This window comes from Manihot esculenta, chromosome 17 (assembly GCF_001659605.2).
Source record: "Manihot esculenta cultivar AM560-2 chromosome 17, M.esculenta_v8, whole genome shotgun sequence".
Taxonomy (NCBI): domain Eukaryota; kingdom Viridiplantae; phylum Streptophyta; class Magnoliopsida; order Malpighiales; family Euphorbiaceae; genus Manihot; species Manihot esculenta.
Window position 1 is genome coordinate 27,153,614 of NC_035177.2, and position 12,532 is coordinate 27,166,145.

The 12,532-nt window shown below is 37.1% G+C and overlaps 1 protein-coding gene across 9 annotated transcripts; it reads left to right on the forward strand.

Annotated features, from left to right (window-relative positions):
- Positions 1–5,824: 5,824 nt before the first annotated feature.
- On the forward strand, positions 5,825–11,262 carry LOC110604557. 9 transcript variants are annotated; one of them, XR_002486258.2, is made up of 7 exons: positions 5,825–6,229; positions 6,494–6,605; positions 7,322–7,414; positions 8,340–8,540; positions 8,864–9,097; positions 10,363–10,483; positions 10,743–11,262. XR_002486258.2 is itself a non-coding variant. In XM_021742785.2 (6 exons), exons 1-5 carry the CDS (start codon positions 5,910–5,912, stop codon positions 9,092–9,094), a joined length of 957 nt encoding a protein of 318 aa, XP_021598477.1. In that variant the 5' UTR covers positions 5,825–5,909; the 3' UTR covers positions 9,095–9,097; positions 10,363–10,665. The 9 variants fall into 9 exon arrangements, 2 of the variants coding, with proteins under 2 accessions (XP_021598477.1, XP_043808187.1); XR_002486260.2 differs by having other exon boundaries at positions 10,363–10,437; XR_002486261.2 differs by having other exon boundaries at positions 10,363–10,437; positions 10,749–11,262.
- Positions 11,263–12,532: the final 1,270 nt, after the last annotated feature.

The following is a 12,532-nucleotide window of genomic DNA, read 5'->3' on the forward strand; positions in this document are numbered from 1 at the left end:
AAGCATGTTTTAAAGAGTTTAAGGGAGTTTTATGGTATGGTTTAGGTGGATCTAGAGGTTTAAAGGGTATATTGCTTATATGCCATATGTGATGCTTTGATATTGTTTGTGGAGTTTAAACTAGTTTTTAAGCTCCTATATGCATGGATAAAGGTATATGCATGGTTATGAGAGGTTGGTTGCATGTTGAGAGTGTTTGGTTTGGTTTTGGAGGCTGAGTATGCATGTTTGACCCGAGTTCTACCTTCTTGGAGAATTCAGGTTCGGCCGCCGAAGCAAGGTTCGGCCGCCGAACCCCTTGAGGAGGCTGTTTTGACTGCCTAAACTCGCCCCCGAAAGTTTGGACTTTCAGCTCTGGAGGGGAGTTTCGGCCGTCGAACATGCCACCGAAGGTGGGTGACTTTCGGCTCTGGAAAGTCCTTCAGCCCCCGAACCTTGCCCCCGAAAGTTGAGACTTTTGGATCTGAAAGGGACTTTCGGCCGCTGAAAGTGCATGACTTTCGGATCTGGAGAGGGGTTCGGCCGCCGAAGGTGCCGCCGAAAGTCCCCTGTCCAACCTTCCTTTGCCCATTTTTCCATGCATGTTTATGATGTTTTAGGGGGTTTTTGGGGAGATGTTTATAGCTATGTTAGAGTATGTTCGGTCCCTCATTTGAGTCCACCTGTGTAGGTACGGACCCGAGGAACCCAAGAGGCCCACAGAGTTAGAGATACAGAGACTGCCCAGCAGTTGCTAGAGGTGAATGGAACTGAACTGTGTTGTTACATAAATGCAAAGTTTTGAGCATGATTCATGCATCATAAATGCCATGTTATACTAGGGTGTATTGCATTAGTGTTCATGAAGGTGACGCATTGCATTGTTTATTGTCGATGGGGATGGACAACATGGAGACCCCTTAGCCCTCTGAGTAGTATTTCCATGTAACAGAAGTCTTGAGGAGCTCTTTGAGAGCCGGGCACAGTGTATATTGTATGTAACAGAAGTCCTGAGGAGCTCCTTTGAGGGCCGGGTACAGAGCATAGGAATTTTTGGGTCAGTCCATCCATGATGTGCTTTACTTGTGCTATGACGCATTTCATGATAGCATGTTTTATTAAATGTTTTTCTTGTTCGGCTCACTGGGCTCTAGTAGCTCACCCCTCTCCCTACCCCCATGTTTTCAGGGCCTGAGAGAAGACAGAGTAACAGCAAGGGTAAAGGTTTATGTAATAGTATAGAGTAGTGGACATGATGTATTGTACACAGAGATAATGTAATGTATAGAGATGATGTAATGTATATGGAGATAGTATTGTGCTTGGCCCTAGAGTATGTTATCCCTTGTGTGCATGATCATTTCATTATGTCTTATTGTATTTTATGATGAGAACCAAGCTTGTTATTTGATGATGACCCATCTAGAGCATATGATGAGAGCTCTAATATGTGGTTTTATGTTCACAGAGTTCGTGCATGCACAAGTCAAGCTTGGTAAATGCAAAAGTTCAAAATTTATATGGAAATGTATGATCATGTATGGGATTTAACAGGTACACAGAGTGCATAGTAGGCTTGCTACGGGTTCCGGCGACCTTAAGTTGACCTGAATCCTAGCGCCGGTAGCGGTCCGATTCCCGGGTCGTTACAATTACATAGGGGGAGGAACATCTTTAGGTTCCTCCGCCCAAGTCTTTATTTATCACTATTTTCTATGTCCATTATGTTTTTTATAGAAATCCGGTCATTGGGGCTGCCCTCAGCTCATCCTTCCTTCTCAATCTTTACTCCCTCCCCCTCAATCTTAACTCCCTCTTCCGTAGGGAAGATGTCGTTTGTCCAAGAAAAGTCTTTGGAAGGAAATCGCTTCACCAACTCATTCTTTACTGAGTCTTGGCCTTGAATAAACATCTCCCCACCTTAGGCCACTGTCTCTTGTAACTCTACCTCAAGCTCAGCAACCGCAGCCTAAGGCCTCCTCAGCTTGAGCCTATAGCTTGAGGACTTAACGATGCAGTAGGGTCACTTGATCCTCGGCAGTCTTTGCTCGATTTTCAAAGACCAACTTGGAGGCATTAGCCTCGTTTACCTCAGCCTTGAGCTTATTCACGGACTCCAGGATCTCCTTCATGTTGCCCTCAACTTCATCAACCCGAGACTTCAACCTCGAGCGTTCCTCGGCCAAGAGCCTCCTGTTTGTTTTTTTTATGCCAAACTCTCTCCTTAAGGCTTTGTGGTGCTCTTTAGCTACATAGGCACAAAGGGCACCCTCCAAGTCAATGCATGGCGTTATCAAAAAGCTCATCGATCTCAAGCTCATTCAGGCAGCGAAGATTTATAAGCCTCAAAGCACTTTTGATTAGTAGGAGGCACAGAGTAGGATCATTAAGGAGGGAGGGCACCCGGTTTAGTGCCAATGCCAGGCACTGGATGCTTAGAGGCCAGGAAGATTCAATCCCACACTTGCAGGAGTAGGTTCAAATAAGATTGGGGCGATAGTAGAAAGCTCAAAAGTTGGGGTAGAAGCAGAAGTGCCTAGGGTAGAAGACTCGGGCTAAAGGTGGGCCAACTCTTCTACGGCATGTGGAATCGAGGTAGGAGAAAGCATGATCACCTCTTCTGTAGGGCGAGCACACTTAGCAAGGGAGCTAGTAGCCAGCACGGGCCGCTTTAGTAAATTTGCTTTTAGACCTAGCCATATCTGCAAAAAGAGAAAGGTAAGTAAGCAAGGTAGTTTAAAATTTAAAAAAGATAGAAAGAGAAGTACCCTGATTTCTAGTCAAGGAAGTGCCTTGTCTAAGGCTAAGAAAGCTTGGCGGTGAGGATCCAGAGTTTGGCTCGCTTGCAGATGGCTCTACCAAGATAAAATGGCGTTTCTCACTGCCTAAGTGATGTCCATTTTCTTTGGAGATTCAGCCTTCATTAAAAGAAAGGCTAAAGCCTCATCCTCTTCTCTCTTTAGATGGACCCCATTCTTTCTCAATTCCACCTAATAGTGCTAGCTTGTTTGAAGTCACCCAAAGCCCCTTGACGTCCGATGACGAAGGATAAAAAGTTTATTTTTTCACTGCTTCAAGGAGGAAGGTATCCGATCAAATATAGTTAAGTGCTTTTGCTCGCTAAAGTACCAAAACTCTTTGTTCTTGTTGGTAACCAGCTAGTATAACTGGGAGAAAAGCGCTACACTTGGTTCGATGCGATTATTGAGGTGGACGAATTGAAAAGTCACTAGAATTCTCCAACTATTAGGATGCAGCTGGGCAACTGAAAACTTGTGGAACCAAAGGACATCCACAAAAAGTAGATCCATTGGGAATCAGAGCCCCGCCTTCAATTGCTCCTCAAAGACCATAATGGTATCCTCAGCAGAAATCAAATCACTCACACGGGTGCGTGGAGAAGGAGCAAAGACATGGAAAGCCTCTTGAGAAATTTGGTAGGTACTATAGAGACGGTCTGTGTCACGCTCCTAGAGGATGGATGGAGTCTCATCAATCACACGGCCTTCGCTTTCTAGAGCCTCCCTCAATGGAACAATAGGGCTCAGGGCATAGATAGGGCCATTGAAGGAGGAATTAGAGGTAGAACCTCCGTTAGGGGAAAGGAAAGAAGAAGTATTCTTGTTCATATTGAAGGAAAAAAGGAAACATAAATTACCGTAAGGAGTATAAGTGGAAAAGAAGTTGTGAACAAGTTTTTCTAAAAGTAAAGGATCACATGAGACAGAAAAAATGGTATGGAGGGAAGAAGAAGAGCTTTTATAAGATGGTTTTGACGACAAGCTTTAAACACAGCAGGATAAGCAGTATAGTCATCATTGAAGGGCTAGATAGGCAGAACAGCGTGAGCAGGAAAAAAAAAATCTCAAGAGGCTACGTGCCTCAGACCTCGAGAATAGCTATCTCCTTTGAATATAAAAAATCGAAGACCAACAGGGGGATCTCTGATACTACATAATAATTGCCCAAAGTAAGCCATGAGCTTTCACCACAAGACAAGGCCACGTGGTAAGGATCTAATAAGTAGAAAATTCAGTCCAGCCTAAGAAAAGAAAAACCCAGATATCTTAACACCCGATTCATCCTCAAAGACTTATCTTTCCCACGATAGGGTGAGTTTAGGCATGCAGTTACCGTTATCAAGCACAATCCAGCGTATTCCTATTACGCCTGTAATCGCGAGATTACCAACCTATTAACTAGTGATGTCCCATATCAAGCAGCCAGCCACATCACTACCGGATTACCGAAAAATGCCATATTTATCTCAACCTTCTTATAGTATAAAAGGAGAAGATTCACAGAGGCAAAGGTATGCTATTCTCTTATATTATAAAAGTCTTAAACAATTCATCGCATTCTATCTACTCTTCAGTATACTAACTTGAGCGTTGGAGTAGCTGCCGTGGGTAACTACCACCACCTTACTTTCTCTTCTTTGCAGGTTTAAGCCAATCACAGTATAACTCCCTTCTAGCCACGTCATTAATCTAATCTCTGTAATGTCACTTCCCAAATATGATTATTTATGAAATAATATAGAGGTTAGTGAAAATTGAAGTTGTCAATTCCCTTTTCCTTTCAACTTTTCTCTGTTCTCTTTTCTTGAGAGCCTATCTCCCTTTCTTATCGCAGACGTGTGGTCACTCTCTGCCCCTACGGGCATAAGGGGCCTTCCTCCTCTACGCAAACTTGGGTATGCTCTCTTCTTTTTGGGTAGAGATTGTAAATAATTATAGTTGATTTTTGGATCCCAAATTTGTTCTTCTTGGTGGAGAGCTCTATCAAATGAATCTAGATTTTGCCCATGTTTTGTTACCCAAATTTTGAGTGTATCTATCTTTCTTGGTAGATTTGTGTGGGCTTTTCTCTCTAGTTTTCTTCTCCTTTTTATTATGTTTTCTTATGGTGCCTTGCATGTAGGTTCAGAGATGATGATCTAATCGTCGTCAAAGGAGAAAGGAGGCACACTAGAGTTTGAAGCAGGGCAAGATGCCATCTATAAGCCCACAATCCAGCTGGAGGTCTAGCCTTCTCCTTCCATGGTATCTTTCTTCGCTTCTATCTTTTTTCCCGAGTGCTTGATTGTTCCTATCTCAATAAAGGGGTTTGTCTAAAGATTTTGACTGACAGACCTCTTTGTGGTATTGTAAATCCTTAGATGTGATTGTATGTTTCTTTCGAAGTCTCTTATGTTCTCTCTTCCTTAAATTGCATGCTACTTGAATTGTTATTGTTTCACCTGAGCTTCAATCGATTTTCTATGGTCTGTATGGCTATTATTGGAGATCATTCTAAGTATATGTGGCAATCATTTTTCAGGTGGCTAGCATTTTCAAGAGAGAGGCGATAGAGGTTTTGCTTGCAACCGAGTCTGATTTTAGATTAAGTTTTTATCGGGTTTAGAATTCTAAAACTGGGAACTTCTCCTTATATCTTTCTTTCTTTCTTTGGGTTTGGACCTTAATTTCTTATTTCAAAGTTGTATAGATCTCTTTGTAATTTGGCCTTTGACTTTTATTTTAATAAATTTATCTTTAAAAAAAAGAAATAATAGATTAGATATCCATTGAAAAATATCATCTAAACAAGCCTAAATGGTAAGAGAGAAACTTTTTTTGAAATATACATAAAATTTATTTTGAGGAGACGTAAAATAGCCGAACAAACGCGAAAATATAGTACCGTTAACGTTTACAAAAGCAAGCAAACAGACAAATTAGTCCTTTTAACCACAGAGTAACATGAAGTTCGGACAAAAAAAAAAAAAAACTAGAGTAACATAAAGCTTGTATTGTGCGTTTTTTCTTTGCCGAAAACATTTATTGTGCGTGAATTGATCCAAAAGTAACTACGGAGTGCGGAGGGTCAAATTGAACTGTTTATCCTATACAAAATCAGATGATGGAGTCGTCAATACCCACAAAACCATGGAAGCTCTTTATCTCCTCTTCTCCATTGGGTCAACGTTCATCACTTCCCTTGCTCTCTCTCTCCTCCTCCTCCTGCGGAATCTCCTCACGCGCCTCCGCTTCTTCCGTTCCATCCCTCCCCCTTCCGCCAATGCCGCCTTTCACTCTCATTCCATCTATGAAGGCACTGTTTGGCATGACCGCCGCCATCCTGTCCGCCACTCATTTAGCTACTCCGTTCGTTATGCGTTTTTAGACCTAGACAACTTATCCTGCCCGCAGCCTGGACACCTCTCCGCCGAGGAGGCTCGCCAAAAAGTGGAAACCACCGGACCAGTGTAGTTACTCGTTACTCCTAACTTTTCCACTATTGCCTTAAACTTATTTAGCATGCTTCATTTCTCCAAATTAATGGTACTGAAGTATTTCTTTATTAGAATCAAAGGATATGTTGTTTTCTATTTGAATTAGTGCAAAATTTCAGTCAGTTGCATCTCTCACCTACTTTGCTGCTCTACCTCCCAATTTGCTGGCTGCACTTCTTTTTACTTTCGTCCATATTTATCCTTTATTTATTTGTTTATTTGTCTTTTTTGCTGTAGATTTCTCCTGACAATACCTCCCAGCGTGGGATATGAGCAAAATCCTTTAAGTGTGTATTATTGCTATGACCTTGAAGGCTCTATTCTGCATTTGAAGAAATGCATTGCTGAGGTATGCTGTTCTATTTTTTTTGGTTAATTGGAAAATGCTCCTATCTTTTATACATTGGAGAAAAGTTAGCCTTTGTGTTACTGTAGTTTGTTCAAATTGGAAAAAAAAATAATAATAAATAAAATTGAGCTGTGAAACACAAGCACCAAAATCAATTTATATGGTTATAATGCAGGTGAAGTGAGAAAATTGTAGAGAATAGGACTGAATAGAGATTGATTTTTTTTTTCTCTTTTTGAGTCTTGAAATTTCTCTTATATAGTAGTGTACAGTAATAGGCGGGTGAAAAAAAAAGTAACTCTTAACTAATTGCCAGCTTGTCTAATTAATTCTAACAAACTGATATCCAAAATCTTCTGCCCCTGCACACTATTTCATTGTTTTCTTTGAGACATCTTTTCATCCATCTTCTACTGCCACACGGATTCCCTTTGCATAAAAGATAATCTCTTTGTTTTGCAAACACAAAGATCACAAATATAGCAATCATGATATTTTGCATTTTCCTGAAATGTGTTCTGACTTCTTCTTAGACACATGTTCGTGTTTAGTATGCCACAACTTATACAACAGGGGTGATACATAATTTATACCTTGGTGAAATTGGGGAACAAAATATTGGACACTATTATAATCCTGATTGTGTATTAAATTTCATGTGCTATGTTGATTGGTACACTAGACGCTTTGCTGATCCTGGTGGGATATTGATGTAGGTAACAAACACACCATGGGGTGAAAGAGTCATATTTGTTTTCGATCCGAGCTCAGATTTAGTGGCAAAACCATTGCATGTCAGCCCTTTTATGGTATGTCTTAGTAATTTATTTATTTATTTTTACTTTGGATATAGTTATGTTATGCTTCTTCTTCACCTTCTCTCTGTCTATCTCTCTCTTCCTGGTTTACAGCTTTGTGCACAAATTTTTGTGTTAAGTTCTCTAGGTGGACACACACAGTTTTCTTTAATATGTTATTTTTGTCGAAGAAATCAGGGGCTTTCTCATGTGCTTATGATTTTGAACGGTTCCAACAGAACTAATTCCTTCTGCATGTGTATACATGCTGTAATACATAGGCATCATGTTGGAACTTGTTATTTCACCTATATGTTGATGTTGTTCTGCAGTAATTGCAATTAGAAGGTCCATCTTTTGGGCTCTGCCCCTTTTGGAGGATGTGATGGTAGGAAGCATCTATCGTGGCCCATTGTTGTGTAGAGCTTTTTTTTTTTTTCCTTTTTTCACTTGGAAAATTAATGGTTATTGCTTTAAGGCCAATACAGCATAGGTTCAAATTCAGAAAAAGAGTCCTGCTATCTTATTGATTAATAGTCAAGCAGAAATTCTTCTTGATTTTCATGTGGAAAGGCTTGAACTAATTCGCAGATTTTGCACCCAACTTAGGTCATCACAGTACTCCTCAAAATAGTGTTAAGAATTGTTACCTTCGGATAGTGGTGAAGCTTCTATACTTTTCTTTTGACATGTTAATGGTTGTTAAGCTTAAAGATCTTAAATCAGCCATTTGCAGAGTCCACCAAATTCATCGGCTAATTGAAATATGGGATTCTAGTAATTATGCATATCAGTGTATTGAAGTCAGGATGGGCATGTCAAGCAGAATATCATATTTTCTGCAGTTTATAATCTTAACATATTTCAACTGTTTTCGCTTGTTTATCTTGAAAATGGGTCCTTCACTCTTTAAAAGAACTTTTATGAAAAATTGCAGGATATGTTGGGGAATTGGAGAATAAGAGCAAATGCTCCTGGTGACAGCTTATCTGTTTTCATTTCAGTCCAACACCCTGAACTTGGTGACTATTTTGTCGCTACTTTGAAAGCTAAAAGAATCTCCCTGTCATTGGGTAGTGATCATGGTTTGTTCTTCTGGTTGATGCCTCATAAAGTTGCATTCTGGATATATTGGCAAGTAAGTGGGATTGAATGTAATATTGATTGGAGTCTTGATCTAAGCAGCATTATTTTCCTTGTGAACTTGCTCATTAGTTCTATAATTAAAACTGTCTCAGGGAATTGCATGTCCATATTGCTTTAGTTGAAACTGACAATTTTTTTTCCCATTTTGAACACATAAAAAAAAAAAAATCAACTACTTCGCATTTGTGGTTTTGCACATTTTGCAATTAGAACTTATGCTCTCATCTACTTGCAAAAATATGCTTGTAATACATTCCTTAATGAATTGAATTAGGATACTAATTGTTCATTCTCTTTCACCATGTTCTCATGCAGGCTCTTCAACTGTGGTGGAAAAATGTGCCATACATCCAACATCCAAGGTACTGTAACCCTAAATATAGGGAGGAAGCAATGGCACGTGATCAAAAGCTTCAATGCAATCTAGAACTTGCACAGGTTGAGGATAAATATTTGCAAGATGGATTTTGCCCAGGAAGTTTCTCTGGCAGGATTTACAAGGAACGCCAGTTTAAATGGAGAGATGCAAAATGGCCTTGGGGTTGAACTGTGAGGGAAAGCTTTTCATTGAGTTGTATTTAATACAATTGAATTGAATGTTTCTTAATTAATGTTCCATGTGTCAACTTCTTGAGTTTATCTACCTAATGGTTTTATCAATCAGAATGCATCTCTACATAGAGTTATTGTTATAGATAATGGATAGATTAAATTCATAACAAACAAATTGTATTTATCTATTACCTTATTTCTACTATCTTATCTTATTCATTTTTATTAGATTTTTTCATCTTATCAAAGAGTTTATTATGTAATAATTACTTATATTAGACTTCTATTTTAGTTAGAAATCCTATGATTCAATAAATAAATAGAATTTATTTCTAAAATTGTGAGATTTAAGACTTTCTCATTAACAAATCTAAGGTGTTAAGAGCTCCCTCTAATGAGTTCCCCGCTATCAGTTACCTTTTCAGTGTAGCAAGAATTTTGGTTGGTCATGTTGGTATTGCACTATTTAATGGAACTCGATATTGTTTATACTGATGGAATAGAAGTGCTATCGTAGCTAATTGCTTGTTATTTAATCAGTATCAAAGCCCATTTTGAACTTCTCTTTCTGCTTGTTTGTTCTCTACTTTCATTCATTAAGACATTCCTTATTTAGTTTTGTTGTTTTGAATTCCCTGCAACCACTGAACCAGCAGGCCCTTTTCCAAGTCCATTTATTATTTTTGTACTGAAATGAAACATGCTTCCTGTTGAAAAACTGGACTGAGCCTTACTTGGCTCCCAAAGCTAACTCAAGAGATACAGAAGCTAACTCAATTGGAAAGGATTGTCCAACTATTTGGTATTCAATCCATGTCCTAAACCAATGTGAAACAATACTTCCACAGTTTACTTGCAAGTGATTTTCCTTCGTTTGTCATGGATGGTATTTATAGATTATAGTACCAGTGAAGACTGGAGTGTACAGTTTTCTTCAATAATAGCGTTCACACCGTTATAGAGTAGAATGTCCTTATTAATTAGCTTTTGGGTTCATCATAACATCGAGAGCAAGCACACATATAGAGTGTTTCATCCTTTATAACTTGAATTATCATCTTCTAAATCAAGTTTTCTGCAGGTGTAACTGTGAGAAACTACATATCTATGTGGTGTAATCTATAATCACTTTCCAATTAGTAGACGTTATGCTGCAATCACAAATTTGTGGTTCATGCATTATTATTATGAGACCTATATATCTATGTGGTGTAATGTACAGTAGCAGATTTCTCATTATACTTGCCTTGTGATGCATGCAGGAACACTATCATTCTGCTATTTTTGGTGCAAATGGCTTAGGGTACATGGCAAGTTAGAGTCTGTGAAGGAAAAAGGTGCGGTCCTTGTATACTTCTGTACGTTGTGAACATTCTTTGCCTGGTAAGAACATTGAGCTCACATGCATTGCTTAGTTTGAGAATCTGAATCTGTGAATATGTGAAGCATGATTAGAATTCTTGTACTGTATGGTTGAATTGTCACATGGCAATTGCAATGCCTTGGGTCGATAACCAATAAAATGTGGATCCTTGGATAAGGTTCAAAATACTCTTGCTATGATATACGTGCATGTATGGGTACAGTTGTGCTTTTCTTGGGCTCGCTGAAAGTATATTATTTGACTCATGGTTTGTATTAGTGGCAGTTGGCAACATTGCTATCAGCAGAGAAATGCTTAGACAACATCAACCACAATCTTGATATGTGTTTTCCTTGTTGGTGACGCAGATCGACCGTTTCCGATAACCATGTAAGTGTGCCAGACTCCGATAGACTTCCCTTGACCCTACCTTCATTTTCCGATTAATAGTGCGTGATTTGATTGACTTTCCCACTAGGAGAGTATAATTAAAGTATCTATTTTAATTTATTTAGTTTTATAATTATATAAATTTTTTTAATAATAATAATAATAGTAAAAAGAAGTTTACTTTCCATTGTATACAATGAAGATATCAACCATCTAATTGAAAATGTTTGAACTATGGTATAAAATTAAAATTCTTTTTTATCAAATTAGGCAATTAACCAAGTTAACAAGGGGGGACTCAGGACAATCGACGATAATGATTAAAATTTAGGAGAGAATAATTTTCCTGACCTGAATTCAGATTAATCATTTACTAATCTTGAATAAAAGAATTTAAAAAAAAAAAAAACACTCTTTTAGCTCTTGCCGTAGCCTTATAAGATAGTGTTTAGGCTTTTGTGGGCCAGTTCATGATCGGGGCTGAGTTTGTACTGACAATTGGTTTAGACTTAACAGTTCAGTGGCTTTAATTTCCAATCGAAACCAAATTGAAAATACCAAAAAGTGGACTTGATGCTCCTCCCTTCAGGTTTCTAAAATGGATTTATTGAAACTAGTGATTCCATCTGGTAATCGTCTGATCAATGCGAACCAATTTTAGAAAATGGAATAAAAAAACAAGAAAATCAATAGTTGGATTGCTTTTAACACAAATTGAACCAAAACCTTGAAATTATATTGGGACTATAATGATCCCTTGCAATACTGCACGTTTTAGAAACCGAAAATAAGTGAACTTAACGTATTTCACGTTTTGGAAAGACTGGTACTTTGATGATTGAGACATGAGACCAGAAGATTCTCTTCAGCCACTCTTGCAAATTGCCACGATTAATTACCCACGTTTTTTAAAAAAAAAAAAAGCTAGCCACGTTCTCTTCAACTTGACGAAGCCATCGAACTAAAGCCTGGTAATAACTAGGGGGAGTTCTGGGCATTGCAATGTCTACGTAATATTTAAATTTATTTGTAAAAAATAATTTATATAAAACAATTTTTATTTTTTAAAAAATAGTTATTTTCCTAAAAATTATTTAATTTTTTACTTTTGATTAGAAAAATATTATTTATTAAGTAATTTTTTTAATATTTCAAATGCTAGAAAATGTAACAAGTGTTTTAATAAATAGAGCTTTAGAATTATTTGATCTTTTAATTTTAAAAAATATATTAAAATATTTTTAAAATTTTTTAAAAATTTAATAATTAGTTTCTTTATTAATTTTAGTTATTAAAAATTTATTATTTAATTTTTATTATATAAAAAAATTTTCTAGTTAATCTTTTAATTTTAAAAAATATATTAAAATATTATTATAGTTTTAAAAAAATTATTAATTAATTTTTTTATATTAAAGATTTTTTTTTTTTTACTTTTTTCAGCATTTGATTACTAAAATTAGGTAACGCATTAACTAATATACGTTTTAGAAGTAATTTATCTTACAACAGGAATTATATGTTATTTATACTATTATATATATTTGTAATTTAACTTTTTTATTATTATTATTTTTCTCATTTAATAATATTTTCATATTATATTTATCATGTTTTTATGGTTATTATTTTATTTAATATTTCAAATTTATCATGTTGGGTTATCATTTAATTAAAAT